This window comes from Marmota monax, unplaced genomic scaffold, assembly GCF_021218885.2.
Source record: "Marmota monax isolate L192 unplaced genomic scaffold, Marmota_monax_Labrador192_F-V1.1 WCK01_AAM20220418_F8-fsc00122, whole genome shotgun sequence".
In the NCBI taxonomy this organism is placed as follows: Eukaryota; Metazoa; Chordata; class Mammalia; order Rodentia; family Sciuridae; genus Marmota; species Marmota monax.
The window spans coordinates 6,988,577-7,002,825 of NW_026695223.1; the positions used below are offsets into that span (position 1 = coordinate 6,988,577).

Here is a 14,249-nt window from a genome sequence, read left to right on the forward strand (position 1 = left end):
GGAGCTCAGGTTGTAGCTCAGTGGTAAAGCGCTTGCCTAGCATGTGTGAGGCACTGGGTTCTCATCACCACATATAAATAAAGAAAAATAAAGTTCTATCAACAATTTAAAAAATTTAAAAAATAAAAAATAAGGCATTAGGAAGCTGGGCATGGTGATGCACACCTGTAATCCCTGTGTCTCAGGAGGCTGAGGCGGGAGGATTCCAAGTTCAATGCCAGCCTCAGCAACTTAGCAAGGACCTAATCAACTTTATGAAACCCTGTCTCTGAAAACAACAACAACAACAACAACAAAAAAAAGGGCTGGGGATATGGCTCAGTAGTTAAGTCCCCCTGGCTTCAATCTCCCATGCCAAAAAAAAAAAGCCTTAGGAACTAGGGGATATTGATAACATACTGAAAAGTATATATATTGCTTAAAATAAACAGACAGTGCCCAGCTTCAATCAATTAACCATGCAGATCAAATATTGCCAAATTCTTCTAATTTTTCAAGAGAAGATTTTGTGTGTGTGTTTGTATGCAATCTTTTAAATTCAAATATTGGCCAATTACAAAAAAAAAAAGTTAATCACTGGTAGACTCTCACTGTGCAGGGCTATACAATTCAAGATAAAACACAAGTGCAGGCCAAATTTGGCCCAGGCACTTTCGCTTCTAGCTAAAACTTTGGTACTTCATGTTACCTATGAGCAGCATGCTCTTTTAGCTTCATAAAAATATAGGCCAGTCCTACCCAAGATTCTGATTTAGTAGAGTTGTGATGAATCCTGGACCCACATGTCTTTTAAATTACTCCAGAGTTCACTGTGATTCACAGTGAGAGGTAAGAAGTCAGAATTTTTGAGTTGCAGTGTTTATACATTTCCCAATTTCAACACCATGTTAAGAACACTGCAAAACCTTCCCAGCCTAAATCTACCTACTCCTGAGCCCAAAGTCATGCAGAGGTTAGTCAGTTGTTTTTGGTGACAATGAAAACAAAGGTCATGAAGATTCTCTAATCTCTAGTTCCCCCAGATAGCACCCAATGTTGGCTTCTCTGAGGTCCTTGTTGTAGCTGGCCCTTCTGAAAGACACTAAGTAAAGAGGCTCATGCATGAGTGTATGGTAAGTTCTTATTCACACTCACAGTAACCATAGGGAAAAAAATCCTCTCCCATCATAAGGGAGATAAGAAAGGAGGAAGAAAGCACGTAAAAGAAGCAGTGTGCATTTTGACAGATGATTTCAGAAGTAACACAGGTCTTGTAAGACAAATAAAAAGGCCAGGAGACCCTAAGACTCCTCACTTGGGATTCTTGTCTTGTCAGGTGAATATGGACAGAATATAAAATAAGAAGGTGCTGAGCTGAACACACATTGCAAATTCTATTTGATGAGCTTCTGAAAGCCCAAAACAAATGGGCCATTATGAATAATGGAGACAGAACCAGTAACTAGATCCTCTCATAATTTGCATGGCAAGCCTCTAACTTGCAGTCATGTGACAAGCAAATGAAGAAAAACTGGAAATAACCATTAACTAAGGGGGAAATTACAATAACATTGGGTGAGGGTCAGAAGGCTACAGAGTAGGTACCAGTTCTTTGTGTGAAAACCTGAAAGGCAGAGTCAGAAGAAATGGTAGTGATGAATACAGATGCCACAGACAAAGACATTTCTGGGCCTAAAGTCCCCTTCATGTTGGTGATCTCTGGAATCCTGTGCGCCATTGGTGTACTTGGGAATGGCTTCATCGTGGCCATCTATGGGATTGAGTGGGTTAGGGACAAGAGACTCCCTGGTGGGGACTACCTTATGTTCATGCTGAGTTGTTCCAGGATCTTTCTACAGATTTGGGTGATGCTGGACATTACTTACAGTCAAGTATTCCCAGTCATTTATAACCAAAAGACAGTGTTCATATTCTTCAAAATCGTCATGCTGTTTCTGAACTATGCCAACCTCTGGTTTGGTGCCTGGCTCAACGTCTTCTATTGTCTCAAAATTGCAAACTTTACTCAGCCTTTGTTCCTTATGATGAAGAGGAGAATCACGGTGCTGCTGCCTCGGCTTGTGAGTCTCTCCGTGCTGGTGTCCCTGGGCTTGACCTCTCTCTTCTCTAAAGACACCTTCAATGCGTATGTGAGTATGTCCTTTCATACCCCTTCCTCCAATTCCACTAAGAACAAGTATGTCTCTGAGACCAATATGGTCTACTTGGCTTTTTTCTATTACTTGGGAATCTTGGTTCCTCTGATCATGTTCATCCTGGCAGCCACTCTGTTGATCATCTCTCTCAAGAGACACACCTTACACATGAAAAGCAATGCCACGGGCTCTAGGGACCCCAGCATGGAGGCTCACTTGGGGGCCATTAAATCAACCAGCTTCTTTCTCATCTTCTACATCATCAATGCAGTCGTTCTGTTTATTTCCATGTCCAACATCTTTAACACCTACAACTCTGGGAATATTTTGTGTAAATGTATCCTGGCTGCCTATCCCGCTAGCCACTCAGTGCAACTGATCTTGGGCAACCCTGGGCTGAGAAGAGCCTGGAGGCGGTTTCAGCACCAAATTCATCTTTACTTTAAAGGGTAGCCCCAGTGACTGGAGCCCAGAGAGATGACAAGTTCTGGCCCAATGAGCTCTGCCTTTTCCTCGCCTAGATCTCTCTCTCTCCCATTTTTTATCCCCCAAACCTGCTGACACTTCTTCTCGGGTAACTGAATTATCTTGTGAATGGAAAGCTGAATTGAGACTCTAAGCAGAAGGAGCTAAGCCATGCAATGGTGGACTTCTGAAAGTGCCTAATGGGGTCCGTTGGCATCCTGCCCTCAGCTCTTCACTGTCCCCTCCTCTAAGCCTTAAGGAGTGGGCAAGCAGACATTTCAATCCACTTGGAACACGTTCTGTGGTGTGCTGTCCATTGAACACCATTTAATTGTCAAGGACATTTTGATCTGGATGAAAAAGTATGTGGTCAACCTACTGTAGACCACTGACTAACCCACAGATAGGGACAAGGGGACTAGTGAAGGGGACCGCATGCAGTCCAAGAGGTAGAAGAGAAACTAGAAAACTACAGAGAAATGGGATCCAGGGAAGAAAGGCTGGCCAAGACCACCAAGGGTGCAGAGGCTCCAAGGAGAGTGCAGAGTGGAGAAAGAGGCTTTGGATCTGACTGAAGCAGAGGCCATGCACACTGTCAGTGGAGTGACAGGGTAGCATTTGGATCCCAGGAGTTTCCAGAGATAGTGATGAGCAAGCGTGTAGAGACCAATGATGGAGGGAAGGTGCTTGGAGACCAAGGCAAAATGAAAGATGGCAGGTGGGGAAGTGGAGGGTCAACTGAACATTTCATTTTTCCATGGAAATGTCAAAGTGAGAAGAGAGGAAAAGAAGAACGAAGGGGAAAGAATGAAGTGAGCAGAAAGAGGCCAGAGCATGAGTGTCTACTGTGCTCAGCACCCGAGTCTGTGGCAATGAAGGGGCACCTGTGCCTCTAGGTGACTGGCTCTGGGTCACTTTGAAATAGTTGATGGGGTCAGGGCAGCTTCCCTGGGAGCGGCCTTTGGAGCAGAAGGAAAACTTTCTTCTTTACTGTCACTCTTCAGAATGAGGGATCATCAGCATTGTCTCAAAGGGTCATTCACAAAATAAGACACTCAACCCTAGATATCTTGGAACTCAAAAACTAGGAACTCTAGCTCTTCTTTTATTAGGTATTTTTACAACTCATAATTACTAAGGAAAATGTAAAAAGAAAGCTACCCTCATAACAGGCTAAGGCAGTTCCCTAAAGAAAATATGAGCTTGGGAGCAAAAAGACTAAGTTTTGAGCTCCTGAGTCCCCAAGCATGTATTTAAGAGACTTCTTTATATCCATAAATTGCAAAAATAACTCACACATACCACACTCTCTCTCTTCTCCATTTGTCTTTCTCCCCCTGTCTCACACACATACATCCCTTTATAATTCAAATGCCCTGAGACTTTTTAATTGGAAAGTAAAGTATTTGTGAAAACATATAGTTTTCATAGTTTTCTTAAAATGATACTTATTTATGTGACTATTTAAGGTTAGTATAGCTATTACAGTAAGACAAATTAGATTTTGAAGTTTCATTCCAATTCCTAAAGAATACAGAAATATGCTTTTTTTTTCCCTAACAACACCTGCTGACAAAAGAGCATCCATCCTAAGAGTATCTAATGCAGCACAGAGAAAAACAGAACATTGGTTTGAAGTTGCCATTACTTTAATGAGACCCCTGCCAAGATGAGAAAATGGATAATCCCTCTCTGTATTTATTATGAAGAAATATCATCCCATTGTTTGCAACAGCCTAAGGCATCGACGAGAGAACTGACAAGAGCTTCAAGGACAACATTCTCATTGTCACTGTGGTCACCCTGCCTTCAGCTAGATGAAGTTCTCTCCAATTCTCTTTCTTCCTTTCTGTAAAGCCCAACTAAGTGTCCAGAAAAGGCCAGAATACTTGGTCTCCAAATTCATTGACTTTAAATAGAAATCAAAAGTCCTAAATGAAAACAAAACTCAGATTTTTTTGGATGAAAGTTCATAACCAAATGAAAAGCCTGGCTTGCTGTGGACCCAGGATCCTTGCAGGAGACTCCCTCAACACCCAGGGAAGGTGAAGTTTCTAGCGTGAAGGACGATTCACTGATGAAGTCTCTCTGTACATCTGTACTCCATGTGGACAAGCTGAGGGACTCTTGGTTGCTGAAGATGCAGTGTAGAGGTCCACCTGGTGGAACTCCCACAGGTGAGGGCAGCCAGGGCTGATCTAAGGCCTGTGACTTGAGGGGCACTAGGTAAACCTCCAATCACACATCACCTTCCCCTTCTAATTATCCCAGTGTCTGATAAAATTTCACTGTGATTTCTGCTTGTCTTTGAGTTTCCTCTGCATGACATCTCTTTTTCAATTTTCCCAATCGTCCTTTACTTGGGGCTACCTGGTCAGCCCACCTAAAACAAATCTTGTGTTAGGGGAGGGGAAGAGTGACCAAGGGCAGGAGTCAGAAGCAAATGATGGAGGGGAAGGAAAAAGAGACACTAAGAGAGGAACACTTCCGTTCTGACTGGATTTTCCCAGACACTCTGGAGAGAAGAATTTTTAGGAGAGATCTGAGAGGAATGGAAATTTCTTACCTACTAAGAAAGATTGGTTTATAGGAGCAGAATGGAGGATAGAAAGGCCGAGGAGCCAGTCCTGATTGATTAGAAGCTGCAGGAGCTCTCTGCACCCCTTTCTAAACTGGGGAAGAGTTACCTGATGTAAAAGAGGCAAGAGTTTGGGGGAAATGCTCGCTTCAAGCGTGCTCTGGGAAAAACGTAAGATGTTACAGACACTGACACAGTTTCTGTTGATGGAAGGAGAACAGGAGCATTCTAGAGCCTGGGATGTGGCCCAGGAAGGGCAGGTCTGGACAGGAAATGGCAGGAAGTGGCAGCAAGGTTGGGAGAGAGAGGTTGGAGCAGAAGAAACAGAAAGGGAAGGTATCAGGTATTAAGTGCTAACGTCACTCTTGGCTGTTTGTCAGAAACTCTCTACTGACACTGGTCCTAGTCCTTTGGGCATTATCTCTACACACATGGAAACAAAAGGTCATACGAGAGCCTTCAAGGGGAACATTTCTGGGTGCGACCTTTACCAGTTTGGGATGTGGCATTGCAAAGGTGCTCCATCTTGGGACACTCACCTGTCAATCAACTTCCATGAGAGAAAAATAGCCTTTTTTAAATGTTCTGGTTGATCTCTCACTTGATTTTCATTTCTCTTAATAAGATGTCCTATGAATTTTCGACCTTCTCTCAGTTGCTTTAGAAGAAAATAAGAGAAAAGTGGTCTTAAAGACAATTCAAAGAGAACAAGAATCCACAACCATTATGGCTTTGTCTGTGACTTGACAGGGAGAGGCCATTCAGGGAAGAACTCTCTAAAGTGAAAGATCAAAGGGAAAACCCACAGGCTCCTTGGGTAGCTGCTCCTCCCTACCCTCAACTCTATGCAGTCCCTAGGTTTGAGTCCTGGCTCTGAGTCATGGGCGTGATATTGCATCTCCTTGAGCCTCAGTTTCTACATCTGTAAAATGAAAATCACAATGATACTAATGTGTACCTCCTAAGGTCATCTCAGTCCAAGAGATGAGTGAGCTAAAGCATTTAGTACACAGTGTCTGGCCCACAGGAAACTGTCAATAAATGTTAGTGTTTGGACTCTAAAGGGAAACTGAGGACATTCAAAGTAGGCCAAATGTGAAAAGGCCAGAGCCCACCCAGACTGGGCAGAGGCACACAAAGAGCTGGACTTTTACAGTCCTGTAGACTTGGTGGCAGAACATGGTCAAGAGGTTCATCAAATCCTTTATGTCAAGTGCAAGAAAATAACATCCATTCACAAGGTTTCTGTGAGGCTTAAAGGTAACGATATAGAAGTGTGGGGAACAGCAACTGATAAAATTACAAAGTAGGAAATATTCCAAATTTTGTGCTGTGGAGTCAGAGATGTCTCTTAAACTGCAAAAAATGCTCACATAAAAATGTTTAACCTCAAAAAAGTGTATAATAAACTACAGACCATCATACAAAGATTAGTGTATGTATTCATTCATCAACACAAAAGTGGATGTGTTCATTCAAAGATTAAATCAACCAAAATTTCTCCCTCCAAGAGTACATAGTGTGGGGAACAGCAACTGATAAAATTACAAAGTAGGAAATATTCCAAATTTTGTGCTGTGGAGTCAGAGATGTCTCTTAAACTGCAAAAAATGCTCACATAAAAATGTTTAACCTCAAAAAAAAGTTTTTTTTCCCTCGTCCTGGTCTTTTTCCTTTAGCTCCTTTATGGTGGGGAGGGGAGAACTCAGGGCAGAATCTCTTCTTCTTACTGAACCAGTCAGAAGAGGTAGGGAATGTGAGAAAAAATTTCCACTGAGCATCTTCAGAGACTCTCATTGGATCCTGAGGATGCAAAACAGAAAAGGGTCCCATTACAGTCAGACCTCTCTAGGGAAAGCTGCCCTTTGCATCTCCTGCCTGGAGCCCTCAGGGACTGCAAATGAACCTGTGGATTATTCAAACCAGTTGCTGGATGATAGATTGATTGCAGCTGGTGGGCCTGAGTGCATCTGGGACCAAGAGTGAAACAACGTTTACGGGGGGAGGAGGCACCAGTGAGACTCCTGGACAGATCAAGGCCCCAAGGGCCACTGCTCCCGCCTCCCTTCTCAGTGGAATAGCCCCTCATACTCATACTCTGCTCATATGCAGTAAGGATACTTTGCTCACCTTTGGATTCAAAGGCCCAGAAAATGCCTTGGTAAATCAGACCAGTCCCTTGGAGGTCAGATCTGCACAGGGCTCTGGGGCCTCCTCCCAGCTTTTCCTCACAGCCTTAATCTGCTCCCCAGGAACAATGGAATATCTGTCAGAGGGGTTCTGCAGGGATGTGGATGAGGGAGGCTGGATTTTGTATCCTTTGCAGAGGTTGGAGTTAAGTGGAGCCATGTCTTATCCCCTCACCCCAACCCCTGCCCTTCTTGGACCCATCAAGATGGCCCACTCCACTGCAGTAGCTCCGCGGGGAAAAGTGGGTGAGTATTTCTCTGCCTTTGTTGAATGTGTGACAATAGCAACAGGAGATGGCTAAGCCCAAGGTAAGCAGGGCCATAAGGTGATGCGGTACAAGACAAGAAAAGCCACGTGACTGTTCCAGCTCTGACTGAGGTTTCTTGGAGAAGGCAAAACAACGCTCAGGTCAGTCAGTGCCCAAAGCACCTTGATGAATGAGCCTTAAAGTCCCAGCAGCCCAAGATCTGCTCTACAGATCTGCATCCTTCAGACAAAAAGAAACTGTTCACTATCTCCTTGGAAGACTATTTATCTCAGCTTTTCGAGTCTCCACAGCCTTAGCCCAGGACCTTGCTCAGCACAGCATAACAAATGCCAAGGGAGATTAGTACATTAATTAAGATCACAAGATGAGCAAGTTGGCTAAAATGATTTTCTCTGGAGTATATTAAGTCAGCTATGTATTTGTGTTTGATATTTATGTGTTTTGATTAAGATTTCTTGGATGTTTTGTGAAATGTCAGAATAAAAGCTATCTCCAAAGAGTAAGAGATTGTTTTAACCTTTTCCTTAACTAACAATAAGAAAAAGTTAAACAATTAGAATGCCTTTGCCTTTACATTTTACCTTTTGTGGACTTTTTTTATTTTTAAAATTTTTTAGTTGTATCTGGATACAATACCTTTATTTTATTTATTTATTATTTTTATGTGGTGCTGAGAATCAAACCTAGAACCCCACATGCGCTAGACAAGCGATCTACCACTGAGCCACAACCCCAGCCCTCATGGGTTTTTTAAACAATTCATTCTTATGCCTGTATTCTAATATCCAAGAATATGAATTCAATTTATATATTTGGTATTTTTCATATAACTGCACTGGATAGCAGAAATTTTTGTTTCCATTTTTTGTTTTGATTTTGGTTTTAATGGCTAAGTAGCTAAACAATATGTCAGACAAAGTCCTGATCTGAAGAAGTTTGTTCTATGTCCCAGTAAACCCCTCTGTGCTGGACCACCCAGGACAGTTGGTCACCCTAGCACCATTCAGATAACTGAAGCTATGTTCAGATTCAAGTATGACCTTTCAACTGCAGCTATGAACTTCATCCCAGATCCATTTTTTTTAATGTGTGCAGGAGATGTGCACACACAAAAAAAGAATTTGGACTATACATTCACACTTGCACACTCACCTACACTCACCCACACACCACCTGCTCAAAATCTTCTGAAGACTTCCTACTACCCATAGACCTTCCCACTAGCATGCAAAGCCCTCCACATGCATTTCTGGTCTACCTTTGCTGACAGGTCTTGATTTTTTATTTTATCCACCCGACTGAATATAATCATTTTTTTCTTTATTTTAATCTTGGAAATTTTCAAACATACACAAAACAGAAGAAATTGTGCACTGATCCCTATGTATCTGTTACTCAGCTTAACACCCATCAACACTTAGCCAGTACTAAGTACTGAAGGCTTTCTATAAGGGTTATTATATGTTTCAAATATTTCTAGTAGCTCTAGCCCAAAAGATTTTGTGGCTTCTTTTGCTTCCAGTTAAATTTTAGTTCCTATCACAGTTAATTAGACGCTGAGATCCGTCTTTGAAACACACACTATCTGATATGTACCATCCTTGTGATGGAAAGATCTATACATTTCCTCAAATTCAGCAATGTCTTTAATGTGGATCATTTGGTTGCAAAAAAATAGAAATCAATGCAGAGCAGCAAAAGCGTGGATTACCAATGTCATTCCGAGGATTTCATGGAACCTCATCTAGGAAATTTCAGGAAATAAGACTGAGATTCATGAAAACTGGACAACCATCAGAGAGTCTCCTCCTCTCCTCTTCCCCCAGCTTTTCTTTTCTTCCTCCGTCTCCCTTCTCTCCATCAACTCTCTCACTTATCAGTTCTCACTTATCAGTTCTCTCGGCACATCTGTACTGGGATCCTCTCTTCAAACCACCTTTCATTGGAAAGATGTTCATTAGCCTCATGATTGCTTATATTTCCCTCTTGCCTTTAGTTTGAGACTTTCCAATGTGTAAAGTTTTCTGATTTCCACTGTGTAAATAATTCTACCATATCGGAATTCAAACTACCCACACGACGGTGCTGATTAGGGAATTGGAAGAAATCACACCAGTCATCTCTCTCTAGATGGTCGGAGTCAACTCCAACACACCACTGTCTCTTTTCCAGACACAATGGCAGAAACCTTGAACATATTTATTCTAGACCTACACTGTCTAGATTTCAACAATCTAAATCACAGATCATAGCTCTGTGATCCTGGCAAGTTGCCTAACTCTTCTAAGTCTAAACTTCCTCATTTTTAAAATAGGGATAATAATAAACAATGTTTTACAGGGTAATGGTAATGCGAAAAATTCTTAGAATAGTGCCCTGCAATTAGGAAGTATTTTAAAACGCATCCTATTATTCAGTACTGAGGAGCCAGTGGTAGTGTTTGGGCTCATAGCCACTAGATGGCGCCCACCTCTGAACTATTGTTGAGCTGATTTATGATCTTTTCTGTAGAGGTATCAGCAACTCAACTTTTTAACAAGCCACGATTTGATTATATGAATTAACTCACAACATTTTCCCTCTGTAATAATTGGACATAGGAAAGTTATGTGCTACTGGCCCTTTCATATGGCCACTTCTAAATCTCTAAGCAAAAGCTATTTTCAGTCAAAAATCGCTGGTCTCCTTGAGTTATAATAAAAATTAAAACCAAAGCCACATTCATTCCTCAAGGGGTCCACTTCCTGGCTTTGCTCTCCTCCTCTGGTTCCCCTTCCTCAAAAGAAAACAAGATGGCTTCAATGCTGATTTGCATTATTACATTTCTCACTAGCCACTGAAAGGAGATCATCAATCAGTTCAACAATAGTCCAATTCTATAAATATTTATTAAGCAACTGTATGTCTGAGATATAATGGGATACAGGCATAGAGGACATAAAGGCAAATAAGAATCATAAAGAAGCAAGGAATTTCCTATCAAAAAATCTACTCAATCTTCCTAGAAATAAAATATTTACTTTTTGATGAACCCAACAACCTACCCTAAAACTTACGTAGAAGAATAGGAGTTCTTGAATAGTGAATATCACTACCAGATATTAAGATACAGCAAGTTATAAACAAAGATAACAAGAAAGTAGGTATATAGACTGACTCACTTATCCATGAGAACTGAAGATATGTCGCCCATAAAAGTGGATAAAGGACAAATTGCTAAGTGGGACTGAGCACTGGGGCTCACTATTTAGAAAGAGACCAAGCTGGATCTCATCCTTGAACTTTATGCAGAGGTAAATCCAAATAAATAAAAGATCTAAATGTAAAGAACAAAGTTATAAACTAATAGAAGAAAACATAAATAACTTTGTAACCAAGGGGTTGGGAATGACTTACTGTACCAAATCCCAAAAGTGGACTGGGATTGTGGATCGGTGATGGAGTGCTTGCCTAGCACATGTGAGGCACTGGGTTCGATCCTCAGCGCCACATAAAAATTAATTAATTAATTAATTAAAAGTATCATGTCAATCTACAATTTAAAAAATCAAAAAAACAAAAGCAAAACAAAATAAAAATCCCAAAAGTGCTCATCATAAGGCAAAGACTGGATTTCCATTCAGTGAAAGGAGAGGAAGAAGACATAATGATATCTGAACTCTATGAAGCCACCAGCTAGGCTATACAAGGAAAATAGTCGGGGGGGTGTGCATGCACGCGCGGGTGCACGTGCACGCACACGCACAAGTAGGCAGAGAAAACCCAGTTGACCAGCAAACAGAAGAAGTGTTCATGCCTACTTGTAACCAGAAATATGCAAATTAAAACAACAATAAGATACAGTCATCACCTTTTATCCAGGGTTTCATTTTCTAAAGTTTCATTACTCCCAGTCAAGGGTGAGAACAGTATAGTAAGAGATTCTGAGAGAGAGAGAGAGAGAGAGAGAATGTTCACATAACTTTTATTATGGTATATTTTTATAATTATTCTATTTCATCATCACTTATGGTTGCTAATCTCATACTGCATCTAAATTGTAAGTTAAACTTTATCATAGATATGTCCATTAGGAAAAAGAATAGTATATATAAGGCTCAGGACTATTTGCAGTTTCAGACGCCCATTTGGAAGTCCTGGTATATATCCTCTGTGGATGAGAAGGGACTACTGTACCATTTTACATTCCTCAGAATAGCCAGAAATTACCAAGTGTTGGTGAGAATGGGAAGAAAGGAAAACCTTGGTGTTTCTGACCAGAGTGCCACACAGTACCATAGTTCTGGCAGCAACTTATCAGCACTGGTGAAATAATGTATTCACATAGATCTTAACTCAGAGATCCACTCCTGAATGGGCTCCCAGAAGAAAATCCAGCACAGGTTCATGAGGGGATCTCCTTGCATTGTTCTTTGTGGAGGAAGTGAGTTGAAGCTCATGGCCAGGATAAAATAGGACATAACAGTCAGAAATAGTGAGATAAATGTGTCAATAGCAATGAGGTGAAAGTGTCAAGTGAAAAACACAAGAGGCAGAACAAGACCTGCAGTCCAGTGCCATCTGTATTTATAGAAAGCTTCTCACAGTGCATTTTAGGAGGTAATGATCATGCCCAAGGTTGTCACCAATCACACGCAACAGTATCTATGTCATGATACAGCATAGAAGGTAGAAGTGTGGCTTCCAGAGAGGGACCACTTGAATTCAGATCCTGGCCCTGCCAACTCACTCTGACACCATGTACAAATTCCTTAACCTCTCTATAAATCAGTTCCATTGACTGAAAAATGGGAGTTAATCATGGCAACTACTTTATGGGACCCTTGAAGGACCAACTGAGCTAATAGAAGTTGCTTAAACTATGCCTGTGTCTTTGTTGTTATTGATAATAATATAAGGGGGATATCACAGTGTAAAGGAAAAGATTTTTAAAAGGGTACGGACCTGTATCATACGAGCTGTGAATTAAAGGGAATGAATAACCAAACTCTGTACTACAGGTCAATAACACACGTGCCTGTCATCCCCCCTACCCAAGTTTATAGTACAGTGGAAGATGCTGACAATTTCAATATCATATGGCAAGGTCTGTCATAAGAGAAGGCACAGATGGCAAGAAAACACAAGAGAGGGCCCTACAGCTAGCCTGGAGACTCACAAAGGCGTTCTGGAGAGCAAGAATCTTGGAAGCAGCTTGATTCACAGCTTAAGATTTGGAGCCCGAATCAGGATCCCAGTTGTGTTCCTAGCCTGTGTAATTTGTGGCAAGGTATACTCTCAGAGTCTGGATACCTAAAAAACACCCAGGCCCTAAGAATATACAACTGAAACTCAAAGACCCCAGTGGGGCCTCTGCAGGTAACCTTACCCTTGCCTGAGCCTTCTCTGCAGGTAGCCCTGTCTCTGCAAAAGCAATTCCCCTGCATATCATCCATGGGTCATGTGAAAGTTGAGCTAAAGGCCTGAAAATGTATTTCCTGGCTGCTTTGTTCAGAACCTGGAGAGTGGAGCTGCCTCACTCTTCTGCAATCCTCAGCAAAATGAGGATGTGAGCATGGTAATCAGCTCAAATCTTGAAAGCAGAAGGCGGCTGATGCAACCTTTAAAATCATGAGGAGGTAATTACCAGCCAGAGGCAAAATGTCCTTTGAGCAACTGGTTCATGGGCCCCTGACAGTCAGCCCACATGCTGTCCTTGGCATGAGCACCACAGGCCACCAGCTGCTGCATTGGAAAGAAACCACACTAAGTCAGCACCTAGAATGTTATTTATTTTGCCCCAAGAAGATTGTTCTTGATACAAGAAGGGGGATTTGATCACTGGAGTGATCAAATGGAAAACACTTGCTAGGTTTGTTCATTTTCCTCCTGGAAAGAGCATGAAAATAAAAATTCTCAAGTGGCCTGAAATTTGCGTAGGAATCCACATTGGGACCAAAGAAGAAAACAAACACAGCAGGAATTCCTACAGGCACAATCCCCACCCCCAAGACAGAACTGAATGACATGTTCTTTAACACTTCTGAAACCAAGATGAGATGAGGGAAGAAGACAAGATTTGTTCTTAGAAATTGAAAATTTCAAACAAAGGAAGTGGTCACCAAAGTGTTAAATCAGCAGAGGTTGAATCAGGATCTCAAAGATTCAGTTCACACCCTCATCACTCACAGGCTTTAAGGTCTCATAATTTCCCCATCCATAAAGTGGAGATGATGGTGATGCTAACTATCTGAACAGCGACTTTGGAGAAGTCTATCCTTTTGTTGTTTTTTTAATTAAGACAAACCTATCATCAAATCTGCTTGCTAATCCCACTCCTAGGTATCTATCCAGAAAAATACAAACATATGCCCACACCGAGATTTGTATGCAAATATTCACAGCATTGTTCATAATGGTCAATAACTAGAACACTAAAATGTCCATCCTCTGGCTAGTAGATGAATAAAATGTGGTCCATTAATACAATGGGACTCTGTCACATGACCACCCTTTACCTGCCCCGGGTCCAGCCTCATCTCCTGTACTGCCCTCTCAGTCCTGCAGCTGAAGAGCCCTTGTCAGTTCCTCCAGACCCCAGAAATGGGTTTTTGCACATGTTGCTGGCTCTATG

The 14,249-nt window shown here is 41.7% G+C and overlaps 1 protein-coding gene across 1 annotated transcript; it reads left to right on the top strand.

The window, feature by feature from the left end:
• The first annotated feature begins 1,625 nt into the window (after positions 1-1,625).
• Tas2r40 (taste 2 receptor member 40) lies at positions 1,626-2,588 on the top strand. The gene has a single exon (XM_046434041.1). The coding sequence runs from the start codon at positions 1,626-1,628 to the stop codon at positions 2,586-2,588; it is 963 nt and encodes a 320-aa protein (XP_046289997.1).
• The last annotated feature ends 11,661 nt before the right edge of the window (positions 2,589-14,249 follow it).

What these genes read in the sequence shown, in the direction of transcription:
- Tas2r40 (XM_046434041.1), top strand. Translation starts at nt 1,626, where the DNA reads ATGGTAGTGATGAATACAGATGCCACAGACAAAGACATTTCTGGGCCT.